At 37.3% G+C, this 15,061-nt stretch overlaps 1 protein-coding gene across 1 annotated transcript; it reads left to right on the plus strand.

Moving 5' to 3' along the window:
* Window positions 1–245: 245 nt before the first annotated feature.
* LOC100793699 (UDP-glycosyltransferase 91A1) lies at window positions 246–2,124 on the plus strand. Its single transcript, XM_003551261.5, has one exon. The coding sequence runs from the start codon at window positions 327–329 to the stop codon at window positions 1,731–1,733; it is 1,407 nt and encodes a 468-aa protein (XP_003551309.1). The 5' UTR covers window positions 246–326; the 3' UTR covers window positions 1,734–2,124.
* The last annotated feature ends 12,937 nt before the right edge of the window (window positions 2,125–15,061 follow it).

The following is a 15,061-nucleotide window of genomic DNA, read 5'->3' on the forward strand; positions in this document are numbered from 1 at the left end:
TAAAAGATACATTAATTCATTAAGTAATTAAAATAAAAAAATCTTACAACTTTAAAATCATATTTAAAAAAAAATTAAAGTCATAAAATATTTTATGACTTTAATGAAAAAAATAAAAGTCATAACAAATTATAAATTATTAATTTAAATTTTACTTCCAAATAATACATTTTAAACAAAAATTGTCCCTCATTGATGTATCCCCGAATTGACCGTGACAAGAGATAATGCATTATAAAAAGGAGCAAATGAAATAAACAGAACGTGTGGACGTACACTTTCTTTTAGCTCTTTGTTAAGTTTCTAATCCTAGAGCTTGTTCTGAAATGGCTAGAACCGAAGAAAAGCTTCACATTGTAATGTTTCCATGGCTAGCCTTCGGACACTTAATCCCAAACCTTGAACTGGCCAAACTCATTGCTCAAAAGGGTCACAATATCAGTTTCGTGTCCACCCCAAGAAACATAGAGCGTCTCCCCAAACTGTCCCCAAACCTGGCTTCATTCATCAAATTTGTGAAGCTTCCACTGCCCAAAGTGGACAAACTTCCAGAAAACGCAGAAGCCACCACTGATGTTCCCTACGACGTCGTTCAGTATCTCAAAAAAGCCTACGACGATTTGGAAGAACCCTTGACCCGTTTTCTCGAATCTTCCAAAGTTGATTGGCTCTTCTACGACTTAATTCCCTTCTGGGCAGGTACTGTGGCTTCTAAACTTGGTATAAAGAGCGCCTTTTACAGCATTTGTACTCCACCGTGTATGGGCTTCCTTGGTCCTCCTTCAGTTCTCATGGGTGAAGATCCCGTCCGGACAAAACTCAAAGGTTTCACCGTTACTCCGCCGTGGATCTCTTTTCCGACTACCGTGGCATATCGATACTTCGAGATGATGAGAAACTCTGACGCCGTCTCCGATAATGACTCCGGAATTTCTGACATGTACCGTTTTGGTGCGGTTATCAAGAACTGTGATATTGTAGTGATTAGAGGGTGTACCGAGTTCGAACCAGAGTGGTTTCAAGTGTTGGAGAACATTTATCAGAAACCGGTTCTTCCTGTGGGTCAACTCATCAACAGAGAGTTTGAGGGAGACGAGGATAACATCACCACGTGGCAGTGGATGAAGGATTGGTTAGACAAGCAACCATGCGGGAGTGTGGTGTACGTGGCCTTTGGAAGCGAAGCAAAACCAAGTCAAGATGAAGTGACACAGATAGCTCTAGGTTTGGAGGAATCAAAGACTCGGTTTTTCTGGGTGCTTAGGGTTCAACGTGGGCCATGGGACCCAGATGTGTTACGGTTACCAGAAGGGTTCGAAGAGCGAACCAAAGGGCGTGGAATAGTGTGCACCAGTTGGGCACCACAGTTGAAGATACTGAGCCACGTAGCAGTTGGTGGGTTTTTGACTCATTCTGGTTGGACCTCTGTAGTGGAGGCTGTTCAGAACGAGAAACCTCTGATTTTGTTAGCATTTCTTGCAGACCAAGGGTTGAACGCAAGAGTGTTGGAAGAGAAGAAGATGGGGTATTCGGTTCCTCGGGACGAACGTGATGGGTCGATCACGAGTGACGCGATCGCTAACTCAATAAGGTTGGTTATGGTTGAGGATGAAGGAAGGGTCTACAGGGAGAAGATTAAAGAGGTGAAGGATTTATTTGTCAATACTGTCAGACAAGAAAAATATATCGATGAATTACTACACTACCTTAGTAGGAATCTTTCGAATTGTTAATCTTGTTGGTGTTGGTTTCGCTTGAGCCTCTACTAAATTTGTTGTCGAAGAAATAAGATATGGTCTTAATTACCATGGTTTGTGTGGTTTGTCTGTGTTGCTTATATGGTGGCGCAAAAAATAACATTATCTTCAAAGGCGAGGAAGTATGTAAAGGACATCATAAAATTTAAATCATGTTCTTGGTTAACACCTCATATGAAGGGTTTCTATTTTTGTTGTTTAGATGGCTTTTGAATGATATGGTCTTACAGGGCCGGAACCACGTTATGGCTGTGCCCTCCCCCAATTTAGTTGTTACAATAATATTAATAGTTGGATTGATAGTTATTTTTGTTTTTAAATCTGTATTGATAGTTTTGCGAATTCTAAAAACAATCTCTTCAACATATATTATGATATTACATGTTTACTTCCCTAGAACAGTCCCATGCATCAGACCAATGCAAACAAGTCCAACAGTAACACAAAAGTGACGTGAAGAGATGATTTTTACCTGTGATTTTTAAAACAGTCGTTGAAAAGTGAATAATTTTAGTTGGACATGTGAGTAAATAAGTCCAATAGTAAACAAGTCCTTATATAAGAATAGATTTTGAAATCATATTAAAATTCAAACATATATATATATATATATATATATATATATATATATATATATATATATATATATATATATATAGCCTGTACGGGGGACAACTGTTTTATTCATTAGGTAGATAGATAAAGTATATGCTAATTGTTATATTTGTTTTTAATTATTTATATTAATTTTATCTATAATTATGTCATGTTATGTTAATTATTTTTACTTATATGTTAATTGCTATATAAATATTTAGAAAATTGTTATATAAATTGTTCATTTTCTTTTATAAATTATAACCACACTAATTTTCAACAAAAAAATATAACAACACTAATTATTTCATTTGCTATATAACTTTAGCAATTATACATTAATTTCTTTTAGTTATCTAATTTTTGGTACAGTTTCAAATACGTTAATTGATTAGGTTTTTTCATTTAGGTGTTAGGTTTTAAATTTCTTTTTGGTTGATAGATAAACTAGTTTATACAAGAAAAATTAATTAACTATATATCATTGTTATTGTGAAAAAAACTATATATCATTATTGATTTATGTGCTAAATTTTCGCTGCCTAATAAAGTTCTTTGGTTCTGCCTCAGGTCTTACCATGGTTTTTGGCATATTCATTGAAGCATAAATGATTGCCTGCATTTTTTAATTTCTATTGATTCTTCCCTTGGCTTGCTTTTAGTTGTGATTAAGTTTATATTTCTAGTTTTTTAATCCAGTGATTATGGCTGTTTCGGGTGTTTTTTACTACCGTCGGAATTCGGAGAAATTACAAATAAATTATAAAAATGAAATTATTTTAAAATATATCATCTAAAATGATGTTATTTTTTCCATATATCTGAAATTAAGTTTCATGAAGAATTACAGTACTATGTCGTGTTTAAATTTATAAAAAATGTTACGTGAGTTGTTCATCTCTTTTTTCAAAATAAAATAATATATTACGTGCAACTCGCTAATTCAAAAAGAAAAAAATGTGGCTCTTGCACCATTATGGTATAATTTTTAATTTTTTTTATCATAATAGGTAAATTTTTTAAAAATTACAAAAATATGTAAATTATGCTTTGAAGTACGATTTTACTTTAAAGAAATCGTGCTTCAAACCACGATTTTGCTTTGTAGAAAACTTTTACACTGAAATCCTATATTATCATAGGATTTCAGTTTTTTTTGTTTTTTTATTATTAAAAGTTAAAATCGTATATCAACATATGATTTCAACATGTTTTTTTAGTTATTTTATAAATCTTGTATTTGAACACAATTTTTTTAATTATTTAAGAAATTGTATATTTTAACATGATTTTGTTTTTTTTATAAATTATTTAAGAAATTGTGTATTTGAACACAATTTTGTTTTTTAATAAAAAATGTTTTAAGTAGGTAACACTTGTTTTTAATTTCTTTTAATAAGTTTTGGCTAGCAAATATAAAATACTTGAAATTTTTCATAAAAATAAGAAAAACAAATACACATTACATATATTAAAAAATTACTTGTGGGCTGATGTTCCACATGTAGGTTGTCGCGTGTGGCGTCTTGGTCTTCCTTCTTCTTGTTGTTGAGTTGGTTCCGCTTGTTATTGCCTTCGTCTACGATCATGTTGAGTTGGATGTGTGGCGTCCCTAAATTAATGACTGGTTTAATAGAAATAATTTAAATAACAAAAACCATGGTAAATTTTTTTTTTCTTCTTTTTCTTTTTCATTTCTTTCTCTTTTCACCATAACTAGGTTTAGAAGGAAAATCCTCACTATAAAGTCCTGAATGGCCAGTTCACAACTCTATTCGGAGTCATTTCTTTCTTACCGCTCATAATTCTCTAAATTATTTTGCTGTTTCAAAAGGAAGAATGTACCAGCCATTACTTTAGGTCGTCACATGAAGATAAAAGAATAAAATACGGTCGATAAACTCTTTTACAAATAAAGTTGCTAATGCTTTCTTTTCAAATAACAAGATCGATTATAAATGCATTCATCATTTAAAGTTGTCCAAAATATGGGAGTTTTACAAAATATATAGTGTCATCCAGAGCAAAGGTGTCCATAGTGGTGGCTTCAGCCACATGTATACAATCATCAAATTCCTATACATCAGGCCTACCCATACAAAAACAAAAGAGTAAACCTAACAGTCAGTCCTAGATACACCCACCCTCAAAAAGTATACAAAACTAATCCAAAAAGCTGTCCACTAGGATGAAGAGCCTCCGCTGATCGCCATCTCCCTCGGGCCACTATCCTCCGTAGAGTCTGCCTCAGATGCCGACATGACTTCCTCGGGAGAATCCACCTCAAGAAGTGGATCCTCATCACCCTCTAGAAAGTCAAGGGCATCCACAGCAGGCTCAGGAGGTAGCTCCTCCAGGTCCTCCTCAGGGTCTTCCTCGGATGACGTTACCTCGATCACTTGAACGGGCTCCACTAGACGATATGGTGTAGGCGTGGGTAGTATCCACTCCATAGTGCGCTGAAGCGTCCGTGCAGGTTCATCTGGATGCACCAAAGAAGTAGCCGTGAATCGAATGGTGCCCCGAAATCGGCACCTCGTGTTGCCTTCGAGAGTCTCCCAAGCTCCCTCTAGACACTCCATCTCTACTCGATCACGGATTAGCTGCGCCGCCATCACGATCTACAAGGAAGAAGAGAAAGGGGTAGACTCTTTCACAAGAATCTAACTGCGCTACACACAATTTGTCTCATAACCACTACATGCAAGTAAAAGGGGTATTTTAAGGCTTTCCATCTCTGGTAATCGATTACACAGCCTTGGTAATCGATTACCAGAGGCTAAACTTGAATTACACAGCCTCAGGACATGAAATATGCAAAAATGCACTGTGTAATCGATTACACATACCTGGTAATCGATTACCAGTGACCCATCCCTCTGTGTAATCGATTACACAGGCTGGTAATCGATTACCAGAGGCTCCCTTAGCTTCCTGACTTCGTTTTCAAGCCTGGTAATCGATTACATCCCCTGGTAATCGATTACCAGAGACCATCTTAGCCTCCTGTCTTCAATTTTAAGCCTTGTAATCGATTACCCACCCTTGGTAATCGATTACCAGAGGCCACAACCCACATATCACTCAAGTTTCACAGCTGGCCAGCCACCACAAGCCTCCTTGCTTTGTGGTCTTTGTTCCTTTTATCTGTTGACTGCCAGGAGCTCGCCTGTTTAGGTACATCACAGGTTCTCACTGACCGACTATGCCCGGGTTGGGTCGGGATTGGTCAAGCTTGGTTTTGGGCAATAGCACCCCACCTGACGTCCCCAAGGTCTCCTGACCCCCGCGACATATCTCCAGGTACCACTCTGTGGTCAACAATAAAAGCAGGAAGTTTCACCCTTCAACACTTCCTCATCTCAAGCTTGTAGGATTATGGGGTACCCATCACATGTGGTACTAGGTGGCGGTCGGGCGATGGTGCACAACAAGTTTTCCACATCCACAATGCGCGCATAAACCCACCATCCCCTGTTGCCCACCTCCAACTGAGCTCACGTACTCCCACGTAGCCCATATCCTCGTTTATCTCAACACCGGGTCCCCATCAATCCTCCCAAGCTTCCACAACATCCAAGCAAAACAGCATTCAAACCGCACAAGCTATCACAGCCAAGCAAAACAGAGCAAAGGCAGAAAACTCTGCCAAAACACCAACCAAATCACAGCTTTTCTCACTTAAAGACCCCAGTAACAATTCCTTCGATCCAATTCGCTAACCGTTGGATCGACTCCAAATTTTTACTGGAAGTCTATAGTACATAAGCCTACATTATGACCGTTGGGATCTACTACAAACATCCAAAACGCATTATGCATTACTCTTTCCACAACCAGCAAATACATGGATTTTTCTGCACTTGTGCAAAATTCTGCTGCACAATTTTACAGCAAAATCTGCACAAAGAGCATATTTCGAAAACCACACTTCCCCTCATCCAATCTTGCCCAAATCAAATCCTACAAGTCCCAAATCATGTATCAATCATGTCTAAACCAAAGTCAAGCTTCAAACCACAGCAACACAAAATCTAGGTGTCCAAAACCCCTCATTTTAATGGATTTTCAAGGTTTGAAAAGTGAAATTTAGAATGAGGTAAATTTGAAGCAAACTCTCACCTCACCCCAGTCCATAACATCTATTTAGACTTGTTCAAACTGGATTTACACCTAAAATCTCACCGAATCAAAATTTGACTCTTCAACACCCAATTTTGCCCTAGAAATGGCTCTTTATTCACTTTGATCATTTGTTTTTCTCTCTAGCACAGTCCAAGCTTTTTCCCAAGTCCTAAATGAAATTTCAAGCTAGTATTAACTCACTTTAACCTCCATTTACCACAGAATTCAGACTTAGCCTTCCAACTCTCAAAGCCTCACTCTTTTTCCACTCATAACACCACATTCTCACTTTCTAACCCTAAGTTAACTCTACCCTTCACCTCTAACAGTTTTCCATAAGGAATCTCAGCATATAAACATCACAAACATCATCACTAAAACCCTAAAACAGAATGGGTATGTCTAACTCATCCAAACATGGCAATTTCAACAAGCTTTCAACAAATGTCTTCACAAATAATCATCACACAGCAGAAACCTAGCAAGACTACCCATAATATCTCCCAAAACCCCATACCCACGAAAATCAAGAGGGAAAGAAGTCCACCCAAACCTGAATTTTCGAAGTCCCACTCGTAGCCACGCACTTCACGACTCCGAAAATGCTCTCCTTTCGCGATTTGGAGCAGAATTGAGCACCAAAGGTTGAAGCTTTGTTGGGCAACAATGGTGGATGGGAGAAAAGAAGAAGAAGGCTGCGTGAGAGAGAGGGAGAGCTGTCTGAAATTTTGTGGGGCTGAGTGAAGAGAGAGAGAGTTGCTTTTTGGTTTTAAAAGAAGGGTTTTCTCTTTTTTTCTATTATTTTATTCAAGCTATGCCACATGTCTCCATTTGAGTGGAGCAAGAAGGGCCCACTTTCCCTTTTGACTGTGACCCATACTCAGTCACAAAAGTGAGGAAAATCTGACCTTTGAAACGCTAAAAATCCTACCTCGGTTTGCGTGCCATTTCTCTGGTTCCAGTTTCTCGCGTTTCTCTGCGTCCGTCGGGGCCAGTTTTCGAAAGCAAGCAATATATATATCAAAACGCTCAGAATAAAACCCCGAGCGTGGTTCAGAGGTTGGTTTCGTTAAATTTTAAGTCGCACGCAAAACGATGATTTTTAACTAATTAATTAGGAATTAACCCATAACCTCCCAGTTATGGATTTCTCTCCCTTAATTAGTCCAACCCGCATATCTTGCCCCCACTATTCCTACTTCTACCAAGAACATATAGGCATAGACACTGAATAATACTTATATATATAATCATTCAAAATACATCGTTTTCAAAAATTCCGGGTAGAAATTTCCAGGATGTTACAGGCTGGGTTTCCCTTGTTGTAGTATCATCACCGTCATTAGTGGTCCAAAGACTACCAACATCATTGTTGTTATTATCTTCATATCCATCGCCTTCATCATCACCATTGTTCCTCGTCTGAGGAGGTAATGTGGGATGATAACAATCCATTAATGATGTTGGATTGTATGCAGACGGTGGTGTTGTGGAATATGTGGCAAACATATTTGAATGCCCACGAAAAATATTAGAAGTATAAGAAACTTGATGAAACGCAGATCAAGATGTATACGTTGAAAACCCCATTGGCTGAAATGCTTATTGACTTGAACTGGGCCTATTCCCGGAGAAGTCAGTTTGTTAATAAGTAGATTGCTCAACAAATTGATTTTGGGGCATATAACTTGAGGAGGTCAGTTGTTGATAAAAAGATTGCCCAACATCATATTGATGGTGGGGTATATATTCAAAAGAGCCAACGGGTTGACAATTGGGTTCTACTTGTGGCTCATTATGAATAATTGGATACAATTTTTAAGTAGTAAAATATAAATTTATATTATATAAGATTGTATACTTACTTCCTCACTAGGTGGTAACTCGTGAGGTGATATGTGGCATATAGTTCTCAGTATATACCATTGCATGTATTGTGAACATGTTATAGGATAGTGACGATCATTCCACATATCCATTCTTGGTGGTATTGGGGCCAATATCTATCGGTTCTTCCTTTCATGTCTTCTTTGAGGAGTTTATCAGTATTTAATGGATCAAGTGGAATATGTTGAGGAAAGTCAAACTGTCTCATGACCTGGTTTGCTTGATGCAATTCCATAGTAGCAAAACATATGAGAGGTACGAAAGCACGAGTTACAAGAGAAACCTCAACATTTCGATAAGGAGTCCATAAAAATTGCAATTAAAATTATATTAGCATATCACAATGGTTTAAAAAATACAATAAAGGTCTTATTAATCAAATAACCTCATTTGGACGTAACCGGTCAAACATGTAGTGTATAATATGCATTGCATAGGTAGGAGTGGTTTTTTTTTCATGGGACGAGACCACCTATCATGTAACACAATTCATTCGTTATACCTGTGAGAAGAAAAAAAATGAAAACAATTAATAGAATCATCTAGTTGATGACACACCTACGCGTAAGAGGAAACCTTAACCTTGTGTGAGCCTCATCATTTGTGTATTCTTCTACGCATGGAGAAATACATGTGATCCAATCCCACACCCATGATAAGAGGAGAAACATACATCCTCCAATGTTTTCCTGCTTAAAATTAATCCCATGATCTAAAGCTCAGTAAAGGCAAGCCAAAACAACTAAACCCTAATTGTAATTGCTTACACTACTTAAGTCCTACAACAACAATTAATACATCAAATGAACCCTAAAGCCTGATGTATCCTGCATCAATAAACCTCCTATGAATGACAAAATATGAGCTTGTGCATGTTGTGCAAAAGCAACATCATTTGCATCATTAGGAAGTTGTTGGAATGCATTGTTCATCCATGATAACTTGATCATATTTCCCGATGCAAAGCCTATGGGAAGAATAGAACCCAATAAAGGTTCACACCAAGCAACCAAATCACCACTACTAATGCTAGTGACGACTTCTCCATCACTGTGGTTTCCTCGTATGGAAAATGGAATATATGTGTCTTTATTCTCCATCTTTCCAATAAGGTTGTTATTAAGTAATGATTGATCTCTACTGGTTGAATTTTTAGGACATGACCAAAACCAGCTTGATCAATTAACACTACCACAAAAACAAGCTTCTACATCGGTGGAAAACCAGCATCTACGACGGGCCCAACACCGTCTTTGTTCCAGGTGTCGTTGTATGTCGACAACAACGACATCGGTCAACTAGCACCCGTCTTTGTAATGGAAAAAAACAACGTCAGTGGCTAGAAAAGAACCCGTCGTTGTTGTGATCCATTTCAACGACGGGTATGCCAAAACACGTCGTTGTTTTGTCCCATTTCAACGTCGGGTAGCCTAACACACGTCGTTGTATGCTTCCATTTCAACGTCGGGTTAGAAAGGCCCGACGTTGTTTTCCAGCATATCAACGTCGGGTAGCCTAACACACGTCGTTGTATGCTTCCATTTTAACGTCGGGTTAGAAAGGCCCGACGTTGTTTTCCAGCATATCAACGTCGGTGTCCGTAGCACCCGCCGTTGTTGGAAAAGAACAATATAAAGACGAATTTAGTATACGACCGTCGTTGATGTATTTTGCCTGCTGACGAAATTTTTGTTATGCCATTCAAATTTCAAAAACAAAGCTACATTTATATACAACAAACATATATATATGAAAACAAAAAAAAAACCAGAAAGAGTGAAGTCTCATGAAGTTCCATATATTTATATAAGTAATCAAGGGTGTAATAGTTAATGTTTGGATCAATATATGACACATACTACAGCTTCAACCTGAAAGAGTGAAGTCCCATTACTATGAGAATAGCTCTAATGACCCCTGAAATCAGCTGCAGATAAATCCACTGTTTCAAAGCTATAGCTCTGTTATGAACAGAGAAACCTCAATGCAGGGCAGCATAGACATAGCAGCAAACATAGAAGGTGAACACACAAGCACAGGGGTGCAGAAAGAAACAATACTCAAAAGAAAGGTCAAAAAGCCCACTTATCTGAAGGACTTTGTCTTAAGGAATCTATAGGAAATTGCCAGCTCAGACAATCTTCCACAATCCTCCTGCTGATGCTGCGTATCTGAGGAAAAAGCATCCATAACAGAATTAGTTATATTCCTAGGATTATACCAATTCTAGAAGGAAATTATTCCTTTCTAAGGATTTATAAATACTATGTAAATAACAGAAGGATTAATAAGAGAAAAAGCTGGAATTCCTTATCTTAGAACTTCTCTAATTTTCCTTCTCTTCTCTGGAGGAGCTGAACCTCTAAATCAGCCCAGTTCCTAACATGCTCTAATGACTATAGCTTTTTAAGATTGTCATGTTTCAACTTTTATGTAAGAAACACCAAACTTTTAGTTTATGCTACAAGAGTGAGTCAATTAAAACGTTTAAGCTTCTTTCTTTGTGCCTAAAACAAGATATGTTCATTGGGAGTGAATATGAGTATTGAGTACTTACCCTCCAAGATATATTTTTTCTGAAAGGATGAAGGCACCCATGATGGCTACGATAATCATCATCAAAGGGCTGAAAGCAGTAACGAAATCTTATTAGTTAATAACATGCAGGAAATCTTATTAGTTAATAACACTTCATTTGTTCACTTAACTGCTGCAGTGGCAAGCTTGGTGGTACTATAGCTGCACTAAATTGTTGCCGTGGTAATCAAATGCAGATGCAATGCAGTAGAAGGGGGTAAAGACAATATATTACTACAATTATATGAAATTGAGTAGGTAATACTAAGAACAGAATATTAGTAGCATGACCGAAAATAAAATAGCCGCTGTGTCAAATAACATAACAATTGTCTCAAATACAGGAAAAAAAATACTCCAACGCCATCATTAGCCGTTTTGACTTATTGCTGTCTTTAAAAAAAATGTTGCCCATTTCTTTCGAATTGTGGTGATGATGTCGATGTCCAACAGTGTGTCATTAGCAAACCACTGCAAGTATTCATAATTGTAAGTTAGTACTGCAAATATAAAAATTCAGTTCCAATTGTACTGAAGTTTATGCATACCATGGACCAATCACTCTTTATGTCGCTGGTTATGATGTTCCAGATCCAATGCATTATGTAATATCCACATTCATAACAGTCGGTTTGAACGTGACTCTACATATGGAAAACATTTGAACATCGTATACATTACATAAGTTCATGACTTAACTAGACAACACTAACGCATGGTACATAGCTGACTTACCTTTACTTCAATCCACTTAGGTGCAACTGCCTTAGTTTCAGGAGACAAGGTCTTCTTCAATTTTTTCATTACACTGCTTTTAAAAAACCACATCAACGCATATACAACAAAATGTCAATCAATAATGACCATTAAAGAAGGCTTGCAAAAAGTTATATGGTATGAGATAACCTATTAATTGTAGCTTTGATATGCATATCAGGTTTCCTACGCAAAGAACAGAACCAAACAACAACATGTTGCCTAGGACACAAAATTACGAGTTGCCAATGTGCCCTGCATGTCATTCACATTAGATACGTATACACCCAAACATCATTTGAAGTATGTTTGTTAAATAGCACTTACTGATGGAAGTAAGGTCCAATGTACACCTCTCGGTCAGATTCCTTAAGCCATCTTTCAAGATATTGTTCGCATTCGCTGCATCTATCCTTTGAACAAACCAACGACTGTGGCTCAAGGAATGCATACATGAAACCTTGACTGAATATCTGACTCCACTCATGCATATACCTATTCACATGATTTGAAAGTATTGTAGTGGATCATGATATAGAATGAATGAGGAATAAATAAATGAAGGATTTCACTTACATTAACCATAATTGTATGACAGATATGTTCAGACTTTTGTCTCCTGCTATTATTTCAGTAACATCTGAATATGTGATGAATATCGATGTAGATGCATCTACAATTCCAAGAAAGCTCCCATCAAAGCTGATTTCAAGTGGCTTGTCGTAAATATCGAAACTGTACTTCATCAATCCACGCAACGGATCATCTGCGTCCACATTAGCCGGCTTCGGCACATGTGCATCCTCGTTGTGTGGAATACTTTGTGGATGCTACATGGTTAATGAAAGTGGGTGAGTATTTGTACTGTAATCTATGAATGTTTTACTTTACGTATGTCAAATCAAACATGTTACCTCATCTAATACAGCTTTCACAAGGTGTGTGGGCCAAGCTACAAATGTATAGACGGCCTGCTTCACATATTGTATTTCTGAGGTGGCATAGGGGACCTCAGCCTCAGGATCAATAACTGTTTCTACACTTATCCTGACAACATCATCTGCATATGCCACTGTGTGTATGATTGAATCCCCCTCCATTATTTTCCCCATGGCCACCAACCTTAAATGAACCATAAACAAAGCTTGTTTTAATGCATATAAAACACAAACTAAACCATGAACAAAACACAAACCAAACCCAACAATTACAGCTGCAAGAAAAAACAAAACTCCGATTCAATTGTAAGTAAGGTAATATTTCTACAAACCTTTGTGTACCATCGTTACGCTGCACAAACAGTCCCATCAATGGTATGGCATCAGCATCATGTTCTTGTGAAGCCTGCGCATTGGTAACAACATTACTTCCCTGTGTGCTGACACGCGCACCTAGTTGTTGTATGTCCGGCTGAATTTGGAGTGCCTCTTGGGATCCTTTATTTGACAACTCTTTTTTAATAGCCTCTTTCAATGCATTGGTCATTATTTCCAAGCTCCTTCTATTTTCCTCTTCTAGCTGAGTCCTCAATTCTTCCTTAATTTGAGTCCTCAATTCTTCCCTAATCTGGCCAGTCATGTCTTCCCTAAGCCTTGCAACAACTTCATCTAGTTGTTGTTGGCTGATGGACGTGGACGAGATGCTGCATGTCCTTGATGCCCTTCCGTAGTACTGAGTAATAGTCACACCTGAGCCTGCTGCCCGAACGCGACCCCCATGGTCAGGTCGGCCAATGGCAGTGTTCAGTATGTCTTGCCGACCATGGGGTACAAACGAACCCTGCGTTACCTGCTCTTCTAAGGAGTCCTACACAAAACAAGTGACACAAAAATACACAACGTGCAGTCATTTTCATTACAAAATACTTAAACATATGAACATTGCAACATATTGGTGAACTTACTATTTTATCTGCAATTTCCTGTGCGGAGTCAGATGTCATATTGCCAACAGCCCTGGTCCGAGCAACCTTCCACTTAACATGCCTTTTTATTGGGGATGGGGGCTCATCAACACTTGCTGGATTTTCACTCAACAATGCTTCCTCTTGTATCCTTTTTCGTTTCTGGTCTAACAATTTCTTCTCAAGCAAATCATATCCCCCACGTGAAAGTACGTGAGGGCAGTCGTTGTGTTTTTGAATTGATTGTGCTCGTTTCCTAATACCCTGTAATGTGACATACATAATTGCGGAGATTTTTTTGAAATTAAAATAATCAAATTGGCAAAAAAATATTCATTTGAAGTTACCATAAACAGATTCAACTAACCTCCCAGTTAGGTGTCAGGCGGGTTTCTTCAAATTGTTTCCACGCTTTAGGATCTAGTCCATATTTTGTCACAACATCCTGTGTTTGTTGACCTTCAGTCTTAGCAAACACAAATTTGCTAGTCAATGTGGACTTAAATTGCCGCCATCTCGTCGCTACTGTTGACATAACCTTCGCCTTCATCTTCGTAGCTTCTGCGATATCAAACTTTGCCTACATAACCAGGTGTCAAAATTTGTGGAAAAAGGCAGCCAAATGTATATCATTATACAATACTAGCAATCAACAATTTAATGACAATGTTCTGCCATAATACCCCCAGTAAAGCAAAAGCATCCAATCAGCATATAATGTAAGTTTACCATGCAGTCACAACCATCAAATTTAACATCCAAATTGAAGAAATAATAAATGAAAAAAAAATTGTGACACTCACTAATAACAGTTATTGCCTTAAAGTATGAATTCCTAGAAAAACTTGTTTTCATGGTTTGTTAAGAACATGCTTCAGCCTTCGCACAAATTGAGTTTTTATCAATGATGTTATTGATAATCCATGCACATTGATAATTCTTAAGTAATTTGAAATCATTACTAAAACATTGATTTCTCATGTTTTCTGCACAATACTAAAAACAACAGAGTAATAATCAAAACTTATGGCATACGCAGATTATTCACTAGTAAAACAAAAGAAAAGTCGGTGCAGGTGATTAGTGAATTCATCTTCCAACTATGCAGATACTATTTGCTGTTTTCCAAAATTTGGGTGCTAGAATTTCATGGTTCAATCACAAATTACCTTTATACTGATGTTGTTATCACAAATTACCAACTATGCATTATAATTAATTTGTGGACATCATACCTCCTATTTAACACCTAACATCTAATTAAATATTGAGATACATGGTTAAAAAATATAAACATAATAAATTATATGATGTGATAGAAGAAGAAACGAAATATAGTCAAAGTGTTTAAAATAGAAGAATACCTACCTTTTATTACAAATTTAAAAAAATATGAAGAGGTATTTATCTCTCACAAGGCGACAAAAAAGGTCTGAATGTATGCTGTAAGAGGTATTTA

The sequence above is a fragment of the Glycine max genome, chromosome 18 (genome assembly GCF_000004515.6).
Source record: "Glycine max cultivar Williams 82 chromosome 18, Glycine_max_v4.0, whole genome shotgun sequence".
NCBI lineage: Eukaryota > Viridiplantae > Streptophyta > Magnoliopsida > Fabales > Fabaceae > Glycine > Glycine max.

Excerpts from the sequence above, each read along its gene's own strand:
- LOC100793699 (XM_003551261.5), top strand. The coding sequence starts at position 327 with ATGGCTAGAACCGAAGAAAAGCTTCACATTGTAATGTTTCCATGGCTA.